This window comes from Pomacea canaliculata, linkage group LG3, assembly GCF_003073045.1.
Source record: "Pomacea canaliculata isolate SZHN2017 linkage group LG3, ASM307304v1, whole genome shotgun sequence".
NCBI lineage: Eukaryota > Metazoa > Mollusca > Gastropoda > Architaenioglossa > Ampullariidae > Pomacea > Pomacea canaliculata.
In genome coordinates, this window is record NC_037592.1 from 23,125,806 (window position 1) to 23,142,120 (window position 16,315).

At 43.5% G+C, this 16,315-nt stretch overlaps 1 protein-coding gene across 2 annotated transcripts in view; it reads left to right on the forward strand.

Moving 5' to 3' along the window:
- LOC112560706 (cyclic nucleotide-gated cation channel alpha-3-like) overlaps positions 1–15,028 on the forward strand; it is a 41,132-nt gene extending 26,104 nt beyond the window's left edge. For both annotated transcript variants that reach the window (XM_025232719.1, XM_025232720.1), the window contains exons 4-6: positions 8,896–9,107; positions 11,572–12,740; positions 14,528–15,028. In XM_025232719.1, coding sequence (XP_025088504.1) covers positions 8,896–9,107; positions 11,572–12,740; positions 14,528–14,752 — 1,606 coding nt within the window. In that variant the 3' untranslated portion in view covers positions 14,753–15,028. The remainder of the gene's footprint in view (positions 1–8,895; positions 9,108–11,571; positions 12,741–14,527) is intronic.
- The last annotated feature ends 1,287 nt before the right edge of the window (positions 15,029–16,315 follow it).

A 16,315-nucleotide genomic window follows, 5' to 3' on the forward strand; every position in this document is an offset into this window, starting at 1 on the left:
AAGGCAGTTTGATCGACATCAGCCATTTAACGAGGTTATATGCACAGAACGTGACCGTGGCGTGACATATGTGGGCTGATCAGTTTTTCTGCACCAATCGATCCTTGCTGTCTTGGCCACGTGCGTCAGCTGAGGAAGATGCTGTTGGACTTAAAGACCTTGTGTGGCACTGGGGAGGTGGGTGGGGAGGGTCTATGCCTGCAAATATGTCATCCTCGGAACATGTTACTGTTGAGTCTGATTATGACGTGCTGCTTGAGTCACGTGATCTTGGCGAAGAACGCCGGCTGGGTGGGTGGAAGGGATGTGGTAATTGGTTTAATATAAGGTTATATCACTGCAAGGCAGTAAACCATGTAAACGGTGACATATGCAAAGAAAAAAACAGCGGACCCAAGACGAGATCTGAACCCAGGACAGTCTTGGTGACAGGCGCTAGCCGTTGCCCCACCGGACCGCCCTGCGGAAAGCATGTAGTGAGTAGCATCACCCACAGATGGACTGGTCTGCAGGAGATGGTTCTGAGTGTGTACGTGTTTGCGGGTATGCGTGTGTGCGTGCATGGGTAGTTTTTTTGGATTGATTTATAGGGGAGAGAACTGTCTACAGGAAACAAAAGTGTAATGATAAATTTATCGAGTTCCTTTCTCAGGCAGCAGCAATCCCTGATGGACATTTTCTTTGACTAGCAGTGAGCGGACTCTGGCATTTTTGTTTATAACACGAAGATCTTGTGAAACTTTGCCGAAGGATATTACACATTCAGCAGTAGCGAGATGTCTGTTGTGGTTAAGAAGGCTTTTAATCATGATGAGCGGGGATCGACTCCTGATGTGTTCTGCCTTCATACAGTCGCAGCCTAGTGCATTCTGGGTGTCCCCCGAGAGGGCTTGTCGGGACGGAGCGTCTTTTGTGAGGGACAAGGAAATTCCGAATAGCTGACTGCTTTCTTATCCATTTTTCTCTGTTGGAAATAGTCCATTTGACCCCCGTATGGACATGAATTGAATGAGTAAAAATCTCTGCAAGAACGCATGGTGAATTATTGAGGACAGACAGACACACACACAGAGTCTCACAGTCAGCACCGACATTCGCTTATTCTTTCATCCAATAAAGCTCAAAGATTCGTGCCTGTTCCTCAGTTTGGTGATGTCAACTTTCTTTTATAAAAGCAGTTTGAATTAATTAAGCAAGAACGCAGAGACCTAACGTTTCAACGTGATGGACAGACCAGAGCAAACCCACGTGACACTCTCACATTGCAAACCACACACGTAGTACCCTCACACTTTCGTCACGTGACACTACAACGTAGAACCAACGTACATCAGACAGTCCGCAGACTATGTGACATTTAAGCACATCTCCCAGCTGGCACCAGAGAAAGTATTATTCTACACAACTTCCTGCTTGAGTACAGCCATTAGGTTCTAGAATAAGGTTGTGTTCTCACCGCTGTGATTCAATTACATTACAAGTATGAGGTAACATTAAGTACAGTTCCTCTGTTTGTCTCATTCTCACACACACACACACGCGCAAACACACATAAACACACACATATCAAGGCGTGCAAACGCGTGCACAAAAGCACGTACTCGAATAACATTAGGAGAGACAACCCTGCCATGTTCTCTCTAGAAGAATTTCAGCAGACAGGGGAAGCAAATCACTTGTTTGTGGAGACGTAGACAAAGTGTATCATTAAGTATTTATTGTACTGGGAGAAAAAAAAACTTACAATGATGCTGTTCAGTGCTCCATCATACTTCGTCCAATGACCTCTGTCGTGTTTCTCACTTCATTTCTTGTGTATTCCTCAGACCTTTGGCAGGAATATCTATTGTGCTCTACAAGAGTTGTTGTTGTTGTTGTTGTTGTTGTTGTTGTTGTTGTTGTTGTTGTTGTTGTTGTTGTTATTATTATCTACTTACTGGTGACACTTTCAGTGTGCGAATCGTCTGAAAAATGAGATAGAAACCATTTTCAGCTTTTTATTAGTCTTTGTGATGGATCTCTTACAACAACACGTGCAGTAGTTTACGCTCGTATCTTCGGTATGATCCTCCTCTCGTTAGAGCCTATTTTATTCAGAAGTGCCTTGGTATCCCCTCACTCCCACCCCCCCCCCCGATCTCGTCTGCTTCTCGTTAATACCAGTTATCTCCCCTTTCCTTTCCTCCGAACTCTTCGAGGAGCTGACGAGCTTCTAAATATGTCACGTGATCATGACGGTGCTGGGAGTCAAAAACTTGGCCGAGACGCTGATTAAGAACGAACCTGTAATGGCAGATTAGCTTCAGCAGTCATGCCGAATGAAGTAACGGAGTGTCCTGGAGTAAGGACAGGCAAGCTGCTGATCTCGATCGATAGGGGGCGCTGTGGTGTGTAATCTCGCCGGAAACCATCGTCAAATTTGGCGGCTTGTGTCGATGAACGTTCCGATACATATAGGACGGAATGTATTAAGGGTAGTGACCTTTGACACGGCAGCTGAGCGTGGCGGAAATTAATGAGCAGAAGTTTGTTTTAGCTGTTCAAAGGAAACTGGATTATTTTTGATGAAGTCGTTTCGGTGCGTATGCACCCGCCATAAGGAGATGGAAAAGACTGAAAGTGGCGGGAAAGAAAATCTCATATTAATACATTGGTCTGCCTTTCTAACACACACACATAACTCAAAACCATCGTTCTTTGAACCAGAATATGTAAAATGCATCAGTTCCATACCAAAACACCTTAAATCAATAGCTCGTTAAATTCCCGTCAGTATTCATGTTTACCCCTCACGCAGTAAGAAAATGTTCCAGTCATGTGGGAATGCTGAAACTTGAATGGCCGGCCTTAGACTTTCATTTCCGTACAGTGAATCCTGTCATTTCAGGCATGTCCTCCAACCGTTCTTCAACACGGTGGCTTGATTTTCAACCATCAGAGCGAAAACCTTAGCTGACTTTTTTTTCTTTTGTTGTCTATGTTTTCTCCATCTGATGTTTCACCGTGACATGTTTTAATGATCAGCTAGTCCCGGATACAAAGCTGGTGATCTGCTCATCATTTTTTTAAATTACAAATGCTGTAAAAAATTCTATTCATTGGATAAAGATCAGTGCAAGATAATATTTCTTTAAGCGTGGGTGAACACATCCCTGTGTTCTCTGGGTACCTGCCTATAAACACCAGCATGCACAGACTGAGGTCTACAACGCTGACGTCACGATAGTAGGTTTACAGTATGAAGTCCTCAGCCAATGGCAGAGCTGGGACCACATGTCTATTGCCGTGACGTCACGATTTTCATCTCATGCGGTGCATGGAGATGTTTGTAGGCTTGTATATCTCGAGAACAAAAGAGCGGAATTCCTCAAGATCTCGAGAAAAAGTATCTCCAACTGACTCTACCCAATCAATAGAACAAAAACTTCATTTATTAGTTCTTCACTGTACAACATCAAGCGGGTAGCCATGTGGTTAGAATACCGGGGTATGAACCGAGAGATGCGCTGGTTCGATACTCATGTCCCTTTCCCCAGAAAAAGTAAAGATTATCCCGAGAAAAGTAAGGTCATTACTCTCTTCACCCCAACGACCTGAAAAAGGTCAAACGGTAAAATTTTCTTTCTTTCTTTCCATCATGTTTGACAACCAGTTCCTGGAAAAATTGTATCATTTGTCTGATTTCAACATTGTCGTATTCATGTGACAGTGCATGTGTATGTCAGACAGACGGATCACTTCCGAGAAAAGTGTGGCATGGCGGGATGCCAGCAAAAAGATTCTCGTCAAATGGTGAAGATTCATCTCTGGCGCCTCGGGCCTAGCAATGCGCTCGTTGACATCGTTAGCATTCTTGATCTTCATGCTGGCCATCGGTGCCAGGGTTTTCTGACACTCCACTGCTGCTAGAGGTAGTCTAGTTTGTATCAGTTTTCCTTTCTTTAGTCCTTTTTCAATAATTCATTCTTTAATTTGTTCTTTCTATGTCTTCTTCTATTCATTATTGTCTGGCCAATGGCGTCGTGCTCACCCGAGGTGCATTGCAATTTGTTCAAACAAAACAATTTCATTATGGCTTCTTTGTCAGTGGGGAACGCGGTAAAACTAGGATATGAAGTAATTTTCTTCCTCTCCCTACCAAAAAGAAAAAGTAGGACATCTTGGACAGAAGAAACAAGAAAATATTGCAGATGTGACATCTTTATGTCTCACAGGTCAATGCACCCAGAGACTGTGCAGAGCAGGTCCGGTATATCTGACAATGAAAGCAGCAGTTTGCAGACTTTTCCTCCAAAATATAAAAGATTTTTTAGACCCCTTTCATTCTGGGTTGTATTCTGCAGCCTCTCTCTCTCATATGCAAACAATAAAGGGCAAAGGACGGAAAAGTGAAAACAAAAACAAGCAGAATTAAACAGTTTTACATTAGAGGACATATAAACAGCCAGGCAGGTATTTCGACAATCAGTCAAACTGACAGACAGACGAACTGGCAGTAAGTTTGATGGATATTTCTTGGCTACATTGCATGGGCAACATCGAGACAGATCGACAACCAACAAGTCAAACGGAATTCAGCTTCACAATCTGTTCAGCATCATCTTATGAAGCCAAGATTTTGCCCCATCTCTAATATGGATCACTATTTTATTCTTTTTCTTTTAAGCCTTTCAAAATGTAATTAATCTCAGCAGATCTGTGAAAGACCAAACCAAGCAAAATTGAAAAAAAAACCCCAAAAAACTCCAAGAGCCTTGGGTGAAAGGGAAGTAATTTCATTCGGGTAGGGATTTCTGAATTTTTTTTTTTTCCTCTGTGTGCACTCGTTGACTACGAAAAAGACTTGTTCATAGAAGGACAGGGTTAAAATAACTGTTTAGCTGTAAAATGACAGCAGCTGTCAGTAGTAGACAGTAGAAGCCACTCTAGTCTGTCCCACCCCGTACGACAAGTTAGGGGTGGGTGGTATTTCTGATTTAGCGGTCATGGCGCCTAGAGGAGGCCTGCAGTTACTCAGACTCTCAAGATTCCAGTCTGGGTGCAACTGGGTGTCAGGAGAGGAAATTTGGCAAACGTTGGCTGCGATGATCGATGAACAAGAAGACTCCATTACAGAAGCTGAACCGAATGGGAAGTAAACCACTACCTCCAGGGTTCATTCTTATGTTGAACTCGTGCTTTGCTTCTGCTCGGTTCAGTGCGCGGAAGATGGGGAACTGAAACCACGACTTTGAACGGAGAATGTAGAATAAATATTAAAGAACGTGAACTTCTTGAGAGAACAAGAAGTAAATTTGCACATCTAAGAACGACAGCAACTATAGCAGCCTCTGAACTCGTTAACAATTGTGGCTGAAGGGCAAACGGAAAAGAATAATTTACAGAGAAAAAGGATAAAGAAGATTAGGCGATTCTGCAGCATAAAAGGATAGCTGAACAAGTATTTTATTACATTTTACGCCGAATATTGGTGATCCCTGGTCTGATTGGATTTTAAAACTGCGGCTTGTTGGTGTTGCTCGTTTCCTTGACTGCCATCCAACCTATACTAACTGAACCTGGTTGACAATAAACTGTGTTCTTATTTTATAAGACAAAGAAATTTAATGACAAATTTTAAATAGCTTATTATTAATCAAATATTTTTGTTCTACGTACTTTGCCTAAATTTCTCGTCCCTACAGTGCGAACATTTTCAACAAATTTAAAAGTAGACTGCAGCTTCCTCCACAACTCTTTAGGAATTCCTTCAACATTCTGCTGTCAATTCTTCAAGTTAAAATTGCTGTCTGCAAGCATTTCCTTTCTATTACGTGCTGAACGTGCCAAGCCTTCATGCTAGAGTCACGTGATCAGACTTCCTGTGGCAGCGCCGTCTAGTAGCACACATGTCTTGACCCTGGAGATGATGCCAGGACTACTTCACCTTCTCCCTTGCGCTCAAGTCCTCATCGGCTACCTAAGAGCCTCTTTGTGGTAAATAATACAGCCCCATGAAGGGAGCTAAGAAGCTCTGTCAAGGAGAAGGCAACTCGCAATCAGATCATCAGGTCTTAGAAGTCTTGATGATTACTCGGGTTCACTCGCTGGTCTAGATATAAAAGACTAAAACAACAAAAGAGGATTAGTGTGGGTAATGTCAAAGTCTAATCAACAGCTTGAACCGGTGACAACAAAGAAGTCTGTCAAACGGTTTTATCAGACAGGCTTTATTCTCGACACTGTCACGTGACTTTTTTCCGTTATCACGTCTTTCGTCAGCTGCCGGAAGGAGAGAGAGAGAGAGTGTGCGTGTGAGAGAGAGAATGGCGTTTCTCATCCTTCCTTCTGACCTTTGCCTCGTGAGCCTCTTCAGCCTCTGCAGCTTATTTTTCCACTTTGCTGGAGTAAGTACGGGTAGGTACACGAATGGACTGTGGCGGTCGTGATTTGTCTTTGATCATCTGGAGCGCCGTCCCATCCTGCCAGGATCAGCGTAATGCCGGCATGCTCACTTACTGTAATTGCCTCCCGCGCTCGGCTGTCTCATCTTCAGACTGGTCCGCCTGCATCACCGCTCTCACAGTGGGAGACGGGGGCATGTCTCGGGGCTTCGCGAGACTACCGTTGAATCATAGCAACACGAAAGGACTTGGGGGAGTTTGGGGAGGGGCACCAAAGAGTTCCTCTCGAAATTTGGACCTCCTCGGAACTAGGGAGGTGGGTAAGGTTTGTGCGAACGAGCTCCCAGTCAAAGCTTTGCCAATGGGTCATCCTCTCGTCCGTGTGGGTCCAGCGGTCTCGTGCCTGCGCTATCCCAGGATGCTTTGCGAAGCTGAGAGGACGGATCTTGTGGAGACTGCGGCCGAAGCTTTCTCTAATACAAATCGGGATGCACTTTCCTTTCCAAGCCTGGCAGACGCCTTGTCTACTGGGATGATTCCCGCTATCGACAGCCTATCGATCATGGTCGAGATGTCTACATGGCTTCTCCTGAAGGTTTGTTGGGGATGGGGTGGAGGAAAGCCACAGGGAGAGAGAGCGACATTCCGTTGGGGAAGAGGGTTACATCAATGTGCGCATCCTTTTCACCACCGCCAGCAGCAGCAGCAGCAGCAGTCAGGTCCAAGTCAACCATCGATTTTCGTCCACAAAATTAACTTGGCAAGAAATGCATCCAGTTAAATATGTAATGTTCTTATGTGAGTAAGGAAAATCACGAGGAAACTTTCTGGATCGCAAACCCTTCTACATTCCCAACTACTTAAGAGGACAATTATTTGAACCAACTTAAGACTCAGACAAACTACACCAACCGTTGAAACCAAGAGAAGAAATAAAAGTATTTTGTTATTACGTTTTGCCAATTCCCTCTCCTTCTTTCTTTACTTGTCTTCTTTTCGTTTTGTTTTCCAGTTGTCGTTTTTAAATTTTCATGTCTGTAGGTTTTTCCATCGGGAAGTAAGACCCTCAGCAAAGAGTTTCGGAAGTGGTGGGCGGTGCTACGTAACGCACCTCCAAAGATGTCTTCTGGGGCTGTTACGTACAATTGGCCTGGCATCTTTCAGACGAACAAGCCATGGGAAGCAATAACTCAGCGAAGGAATTCAATTAGCCCTGACATCTTGTCCGAGCTTCATCGTGATCTTTATTGCGTTTTTCTAAGCAGGAAGGAGTTATTGTCTAGCTCGGCAGCGCTACTGAAAGGGCTTTTCTAGACACAAATTGGATCAGGGGGAGCGAAAGAAGGGCCAGTCGCGATATGCACCGAGGAGAAGTCTACTTTCTGATTGCCTCCACAGAGGATGGAGGTGGACCACGCTACGTATAGTCGTCGACCGAATCTTCCTGAAGCTGTTTCGTTAACGTTTACGTTCCCTGGAATCTTCTCCACACACAGCATTCTGTAAAGTTTCTCCACATGCACTGTATTTTGGTCTTGTTTTTATTGTAGTTCTCCCTGAAGGACTGATGCCACAAATATTTAAGTAAAGCCGAGTGGCGCATCCTAATTGTCTTTTAATACACTCACATTTTTGTACTTTAAATTGTATCTTTCCCCGAACAACTGATGAGATGATAAGAAAATGTTTGTTAAGTATCTTCTGCCTGCGTTTCCTTAAGTTGTCTGTAAAGATTGAAAGGAATTTGTATCAAGGAACAAAATCTTTCTACAATATAACGGTGTGGGGAACATTAAAGAAATAAAGCTCTTTTGTTTCATCAAAACCATCAATGATCCAAAACAAAAGGGAAAATCGTTAATTTTCTATTCCTTCGTTTAACTCGTAATCTCTACAGTTAGTTAGGTCTGAGTTATGTGGCTGTGGCTAAATTATCATTTCTGAACTTCTAGCTTGAGTTCGATCACAAACATAATATAAAAATGCAATAAATATAGTAAAATCCATAAAGTCCTCTATGACGTCACACACGCCTTCACTGATCCAACCGTCCATCACTGCCACCCACACCCACGCACCCGACAACATTATTCATTCCACATTCGTGTCTCCATTTTTATTCGCTATCTCCGCACGATTTATTTATTTATTTATTTATACAGCGTCCTTTGTCACCACTGTAGACAGAGTTAAAGCCCAATAAAACAAAAAAAAAAACCAAAACAAAAAACAAAAAAACCCCCCACACACACAGAGCAAAAAAAAAAAGACAAACAAACAAACAAAAAACAAAAAAAAATGAGTGGGCAAACTAGAGAACCCAGAGAAAACCACCGAAGGTCAGCCCTGTGAATCTTTCAAATCCAGAGAGAGAGGAGGTTCCGAACCAGAGATTTATTATTTCTATTATCAGTTCATTAACATTTATCGTTCACATGCTCGAGACTAATTGAAGCCCGTCTAATGATTGGTTGTAATCACCTTTGTTATGATATAATCTCGTGTTGTGCAGGTACTGGACACACTTCTACGTGGACCCGTCAGAAAACTTCCACTACCGCTGGCTGAGCCTGGTGTCCATGGCCATCCTCTACAACATCGTCTTCATCATCGTGCGAGCCGTCTTCTCCGAGCTGCAGACGAGCTACGTCACTGTGTGGCTTGTGCTCGACTACCTCTGCGACCTCATCTACGTCATGGACATGGGCATCCAGTTCAGGACAGGTATGTCATGGACAAGAGCCTCTAGTTCAGGACAGGTATTTCAGAGACAAGGACATCCAGGACATCCTCATCCTGTGACGATGTTTGTATGAATGACAGAAAAATGAAAAGAGATGGAAAACAGAATTAGAAGACAGAGTGGACACAGAATGAAATGAAGACAGAGACGAACGAGTGTTAGTACAGAACACCACTTGGATACAAACGAAGAAAACTTGGTCCATTCTCATGTTGACTGTAATTTTCTTCACACAAAAATGTCTCTGGGAAGATAATCGTTGTCTGTAGGAAGTTCGGTAAAGAGCGTTTGCTTTTCTTGGAAACATTGTTAGAGATTATTTTCTGGCATATTTTCTTTTGATTGAAACAAAAGTTTGCGTGAAAGGGACATTTGGCTCGCACAGTTTCTCTTGTTTCTTTCCTTCACCATGTTGCTTCAATTTTGTGCAATTACGCCAACGCCATTTTCCCCGGCAAATGATCTCGTTATGAACCGTCAACTTTTGGTGGATCCTCGTTTCTGGAAGGATTCAGAACCAGTGTCTTTATCTGCAAACTCCTGCCTCGCGGTTAACAATGTTGTCCTTGCATTGCCTGGAGGCAAGCAAATTCGAAAAAGAAAAATCCAAACTTGAGTTATTAGTACCTTTGTCGACCTGTCAGCTGAGGGAGTTACATTTACACACGCGCTTGAACACGGGAGAGGAAACTCTCCCACTGAATTTTCTTTTTCTATTTGTTAAATGCAAGAATAACTATCAAGACTCTTTCTTTCTTTGATTCTTTTATACAATTTATTCGTTCGTTCACTCCTACTTTCTTGCCCACTGGCTTAGTACCTTCTTATGTTCTGTCCATCCCTCTGATCTTCACCATTCTGTCTCAGACTGCCCAGAATTGTGGAATTTGCATCAGCTGCCCCCTCTCTGGGATTTTATCGAACTGTAAGAGGCGGATTTTCTCTTTCTCTCCTTTCCTTTTTGTTTGCTTTTCGAGGCACACACCTCAGGTTCTTTTTTCGATTATTTCAACAGTTTCTCCATCTCATACATAAGAAAATCAGCAACTTAGAACTTACTTTTCGTCGTCCTTCAACTCCTCCGCAATTTTTTTCATTCAGTGTAATAGAGGGCTTTGTGCACAGGCGAAACAGCGTGTGTGTCCTCGTCAAGCCGACATTTTGAAGTGCTGACCCTCACAGAGGCATTGTGCCATGATAATGCAGGTATCACGAACACAGCCAATGGGCAGCTCATGAAGTGCTTTCACGCATTCTGTCTTCGAAATGAGTGTTACTATCTTTCCTTCTCATTATGTAACAGTTCACCAGCCAGAGGTCAGATCGCCCTCACAATACACTGCTTTGCTCTGGTTATAAAGTTATATTTTCCACATTCGTGAACATCACACCCACCTTCTACTGACCAGTGGATGAGCAAGGACTCGGTTTCTTATGCTCGTTGTTACTGTAATTTTTTTTTTTTTAAAAGTAAAATTAAAAAAAAAAAAAAACTCCACGATCTAACAGTTGCAGGATGAGGTGAGGTGGTGGGGAGGAGAATAAACATGGTCTTGCGTTCTGCATGTGAAAGGAGGGAACCCATCCCTTTCCGACCCCGTCTTAACCTCCACTAATAAATCCGCTCCCTATTCCTGCTCAACACGCTGCTGGGTGAGCGGGTAGGGATTTCCTGCAACAGGACCCTGCATACCTTGAACCAACACCCGATCGCACTACACGCCTCCCCATTGCGATTTACTTGAGCTCAATACAAGACAATGCAATACAGCTTTATTAACTCCTTGAAGAAAACAGCAAACATATTCAGATGGAGGAACCCGCAAATCTCGTAAAATAACAATGAAAAAGTATTATAAGATCAGTATTAATACAATATTCAGAAAATTAACGCAAGATCCAAACGATAATAACATACATCAGCATTAATTGTGGACAAATACAGCTACACCACCCTAAAACACACTCAGTGAGCGAAAGAGTGAGCTCAGTGATTTGGTTAACAGAAGTCCTCATTGCCCTCCCAGATGGCAACTTAGCATCCACTGGAGGAATGGAAGCGCGTGGTTCGTAGTTGAACCTGACGAACTCAAGTATTTAATGCGATAGAGGGTTTAGAAGTCAGTGGCTTTCCTTCACCCCTTCTGTAGTTGAAATACAACTCATGTTTCTCGTCTTGACTAGCACGTGGAGAGGAATCCCGAGAGACCTGGAAGGTCCTTCTGGGAGCACGTGTCAGGTTGTTCACACCATTCACCCCTCAGTGCCCTTGTCGCTACCATTTCCATTTTCTACAGTTGATAACATTTTATTTGTGTTTCTCTTTAGTTTGAAAATTAGTTGCACACGACGTCAGTATAGCCCTTGTGAATCTCTGATTGAGTTTTGGCATTTCCAGTATTAATTAAGTATAAGTAAAATAAATGTATTCTTTTCGGCGGACAGGGTACCTGGAGCAGGGACTAATGGTGGTGGACCCGGCCAAGCTGAGACGTAACTACACGAAGAACCGATCTTTCTACATCGACGTATTCAGCATCCTGCCAACGGATGTCCTCTACGTCGTCATCGGCATCGACAAGCCGTATGTCCGCTTCAACAGGCTCTTCCGTGTCAGGCGACTCTTCGAGTTCACAGACAGGACGGAGACTCGCACAAGTTTCACGAACATGTGGCGAATATTGACGCTGGTCTTGTACATCCTCATCATCATCCACTGGAACGCCTGTATCTACTACGCTATCAGTAGTGGCATCGGATTCGGGTCAGATAACTGGGTGTACGGCAACATCTCACTCCCGAGATACAAGCCGTTGACCCGGAAGTACATCTACAGCTTCTACTGGTCTACGCTGACTCTGACGACGATCGGCGAGACGCCGCAGCCCGAGCAGGACATCGAATACCTCTTCGTTGTTGTCGACTTTCTCATCGGCGTACTCATCTTTGCCACCATTGTGGGCAATGTGGGAAGCATGATCACCAACATGAATGCCTCCCGCTCCGAGTTCCAGCACAAGATGGACGGCGTGAAGCAGTACATGGAATTCCGCAAGGTGTCGAAGGAGCTGGAGGAACGTGTCATCAAGTGGTTTGACTATCTGTGGACCAACAAGCAGTCCCTCAACGAGGAGGAGGTTCTGTCGGCGCTGCCTGACAAACTCAAAGCCGAGATGGCAATCCAGGTGCACCTGGACACCCTCAAGCGGGTCACCATTTTTCAGGACTGCGAGCCAGGGCTGCTGGTAGAGCTGGTGCTGAAGCTTCGCCTGCAGGTTTTCTCCCCTGGCGACTACATCTGCCGCAAGGGGGACATCGGCCGCGAGATGTACATCGTTAAGCGCGGCAAGCTCAGTGTGGTCGGTGACGACGGTCACACGGTCTTCGCCACCCTCAGCGACGGCTCGGTCTTCGGGGAGGTCAGCATCCTCAACATCGCGGGCAACAAGACCGGCAACCGCCGCACGGCCAACGTCCGCTCCATTGGCTACAGTGACCTCTTCTGTCTGTCCAAGGATGCTCTGTGGGACGCCCTCACTGAGTACCCGGAGGCGAAAAACAAGCTCATTGAGGTCGGCAGGCAGATCCTCAAGAAGGATAACTTGCTGGACGAGGTGGGTGACGGGTGGGTCTGGCTGCCATACACGTGGTGTGTGTGTGTGTTTAATTGAGACACATTTTCATAAAAAGGCGAGATGAAGTATGTTGGGGAGGCTGGGTGACTGGGTGGCTGGTTGATATGTCCATATTTATTGTTTTTCTGTACCTTGGTGTGTTCGCGCGTGGTGTGTATTCTGTTTCGTTCTAGGAAATTTTCGAACGCTTTTTTAATGTCACATGATTCTGTTGGCTTTGTTGTTTGTTTGTTTGTTTGTTTGTTTTTGTTTTTTGTTTTTTTTTTTTTTTTTGGGGGGCGACCCCCTCGAACACCGGTTACGTCCGCGACCTACAAGGTCCTCTACCTGTCGAGGAAATCAACAACGGATTGCTTGTTAATGAAATCTATGGGTATAAATATTATTTATTGGACATTTGCCTTATGTTGTGTGTGTGCTACTGCGCTGCACACACATATATGAGGACGTGTGGAATGAGCTAATTGTACATTAAACCCATTGAACTGAAACCACGAAAAGAAATAATGCTGAAACCTTTCTGCATATGGGCAATAATTACATTCTTCACCTGATTCAAGAGTTAACCATCAGCTGAAGCTTCTGCGTCCACAACGAAATTTTCAAGCATTCATCTTGCGTTGTTTGTAATCCCACAGGGACCTAACATAGCTACATTGCATTCTACAATTTTTTAAGTCATTAAAGTATAGTTCACGAAAATGTTAGAAAATTACAGCTTCTGACCTAATGGCTTTCTTAATGGCACTCTCTTAATGGTTGGACAAAGATTTAGTTCGCTTGTTATGGACATAACCCACAGAGAAACCTAGTTTGGTCCGGTTCATTCTAACTCTTCAACACGAGGGTCTCTGCTGATATTTTAGGAACCAGATACGTGGCACCATCTGAGCAGACATTTCAGAATTCGTCATAAAGTTGATCGACCGCCATGTCTTCCGGAAGTCCAATGTTTCAGACTAATGGCGGGAGTGAAGGCTGGAGGGAGTATGTGGGTGGCATAAAGACTTAAAAGCCTGCTTCCATTGAGCCAATGTTTGCCTCATTATACATGATGCCGCAGTGCATGCTGGGTGTGGCTCACCCTAACGGGAATTTTGTGAGCAAAGTTTTGCTGGACGATCTCGATCATTTGTTTAATCATGTGTACATTTTTGAGAATATGTGTGAAATGTAAACGCTAAGATATGTGATTAGTTCAGAAGGCAGACATTTTAGAAAGGTCATAAGAGTATCAGAGTAAATTATTACAAGGAAGTTTCAAAAAATTGTCAGTCTGCACCCACAGACGGAAAGAGCTTTCCACTTTTACATTTATCTTCTTCATCTAACTTGAAGCAGATGTCACTACAGGAAGTGAATGTTATCAATGCGCTTTTCTGGCAAAAAAAGCAGTAGCTAAAGGTAATTCTTAATCGGGAAGTTTTGACCATTGGAAAAAATTTATACAATCGCCGTGAAAAAATAGCTTTAAGTGTATTCTTTTAGCCAATCGCTGCTGCAAATTTCCCAGGGACGTTAACTACGTCGGCCAAACGTGGCCTGCACAAACCTCTTCCTGTTGGCACAGATCCTATATTCCATTCATTCACACTTGTAATAATCCAGACTCCTTAGAGCTCGCTGCTAGCTGCATTAAACTTTTCAAAGTAAACAAGTCAATAAATTTTAATCAATTTAATGTATATCAAATGCGGTTCACGGAAACTTGTTTGCGTAAGGAAGAATGTCATAATTTAATTTTTTTTTCCTTTTTTGCCCCCCAGGAGGCGCTCAAGAGGGAGAAGGAGAAGCAGGAGAACATCAACCAGAAGCTGGAACGCATCGAATCCACCCTGGATAACCTGTCTACCCGATTCGCTCGCCTCCTGTCAGACTTTAATTGCACACAGCTTAAGCTCAAGCAACGCCTTACCAAAGTTGAGAAAATGCTTTCACGTGACGGTGACGCAATATCAAACGTTTCAGCCGTTGAACTCGATAGCAAATAGCGCTTGCTGGCGAATAGCTGGCGTTGTTTCATTGGCTGCCGCGGCAGGTAGCCGGTAGCTGGCGTTGTTTCATTGGCTGCAGTGCGCTCTCTCATCCTTCGTTATCTTTCGTTTCGCTGGCTGCCTCAGATGCTGCTTCTGGCAGAACGAGCGTTGATTGGCTGGCAGCAGCAGCAGGAGACGAAACAGAGGTCCAGGAAGTGACGTCACTCTGGACCGTCCTGTTCTTAACAAGTGCAAGTGCAACGAGTTGCTCCGAGGAGATGATTTTTTGAGTGCGAGAAGAAAACATAAGAAAATGCGTGTAAAAATATTACGAATTTTTGAACGATTATGCAAAAGATCGAAACTGATTGGCATGTGTCTGTATATAATGATAAGTACTATCAGGACACGAAAGATGTGTCTCTGAAATATGGACAAACTGCATTCCATTATCAATGCGGATAAAAATGTCAGTAAATGAAGGCTACCTAGAGTAACAGCTCCTTTATATTTCCCTGGGTTGGATTTTACTTCCATTCCGGTTACTGGCGACCTAGGACTTTGGCAGATACTTACAGTCGTAGATTATGCCAGACAGCGCATATATGTATATCTGACTTGAAGTACATTTAGTTTCTTGTGACTTCAACTGAAAGATGTGCTAAACTGAACAGAGCTGGGAATGGACAAGAGCAAGTGCGAGAACACCTGAAGACTTTATAAGAGGAGACCAGCGCACAAAAAGTGGGAAAATTCCTGAGTCGAAAAAGAAAAAGAACTGGTTTGACAGAGTAACGATGAGATTGGAATCCCAGTAAAATAGAAAATATTGAAATGCGGATGTAGAAGCGTTTCCCCAGATACAGACACAGACATTACAATTAGTACTGAAAGTTGTAGTCCTTTGCTAGAATATTCTCTAAAATACATCGGACACTGACAAAGAGGACAGGTTGCTTTCACACTCTCTCTTTTTGATACACGCGCACACAAGCACACACACATACATATGTATGCACACGTATACACATGTACATATATATATACTTACATGTGTATATATATATAACCATGCACATATATACATACACACATACACACACGTACTCCATTTTTGTAGTGATTTAATCTATTTATAGTTTGTGTATCTGAGTTTCCAGGTCAAGTAGCATGTGTATAAATTGACAAAATCTTTCAAGGTGTAATCAGTTGGGCTTGTTTTTCTGTACCATGCAGCAGAACAGGAACAGACAAATCCAGCGAATACTCATTCACTTAGGCCTGCCACAGAGCTTTCAAAACTCGCAAAATTCTGTAAACAAGTGACAGGGAACACGACTAGAGTGATGTACCGTAAATAAGAATATTTTGACAACTAAATGCTGTCATTCGTTTGGAAATGAAGCCAAAAAAAAAAAAAGTGTTTGGGTGCGATTTCTTATTTCAGTATGTAAACAATTAGGAAAGGGACAAAGTTGAAATACAGTATTTCAGCAGATAGTATGGGAAATAAAATGTCGCGTGTAATGAAGGAGTCGGGAGGCAACAAAGAGAAAAGAACTGATTGTTTCAGTACAA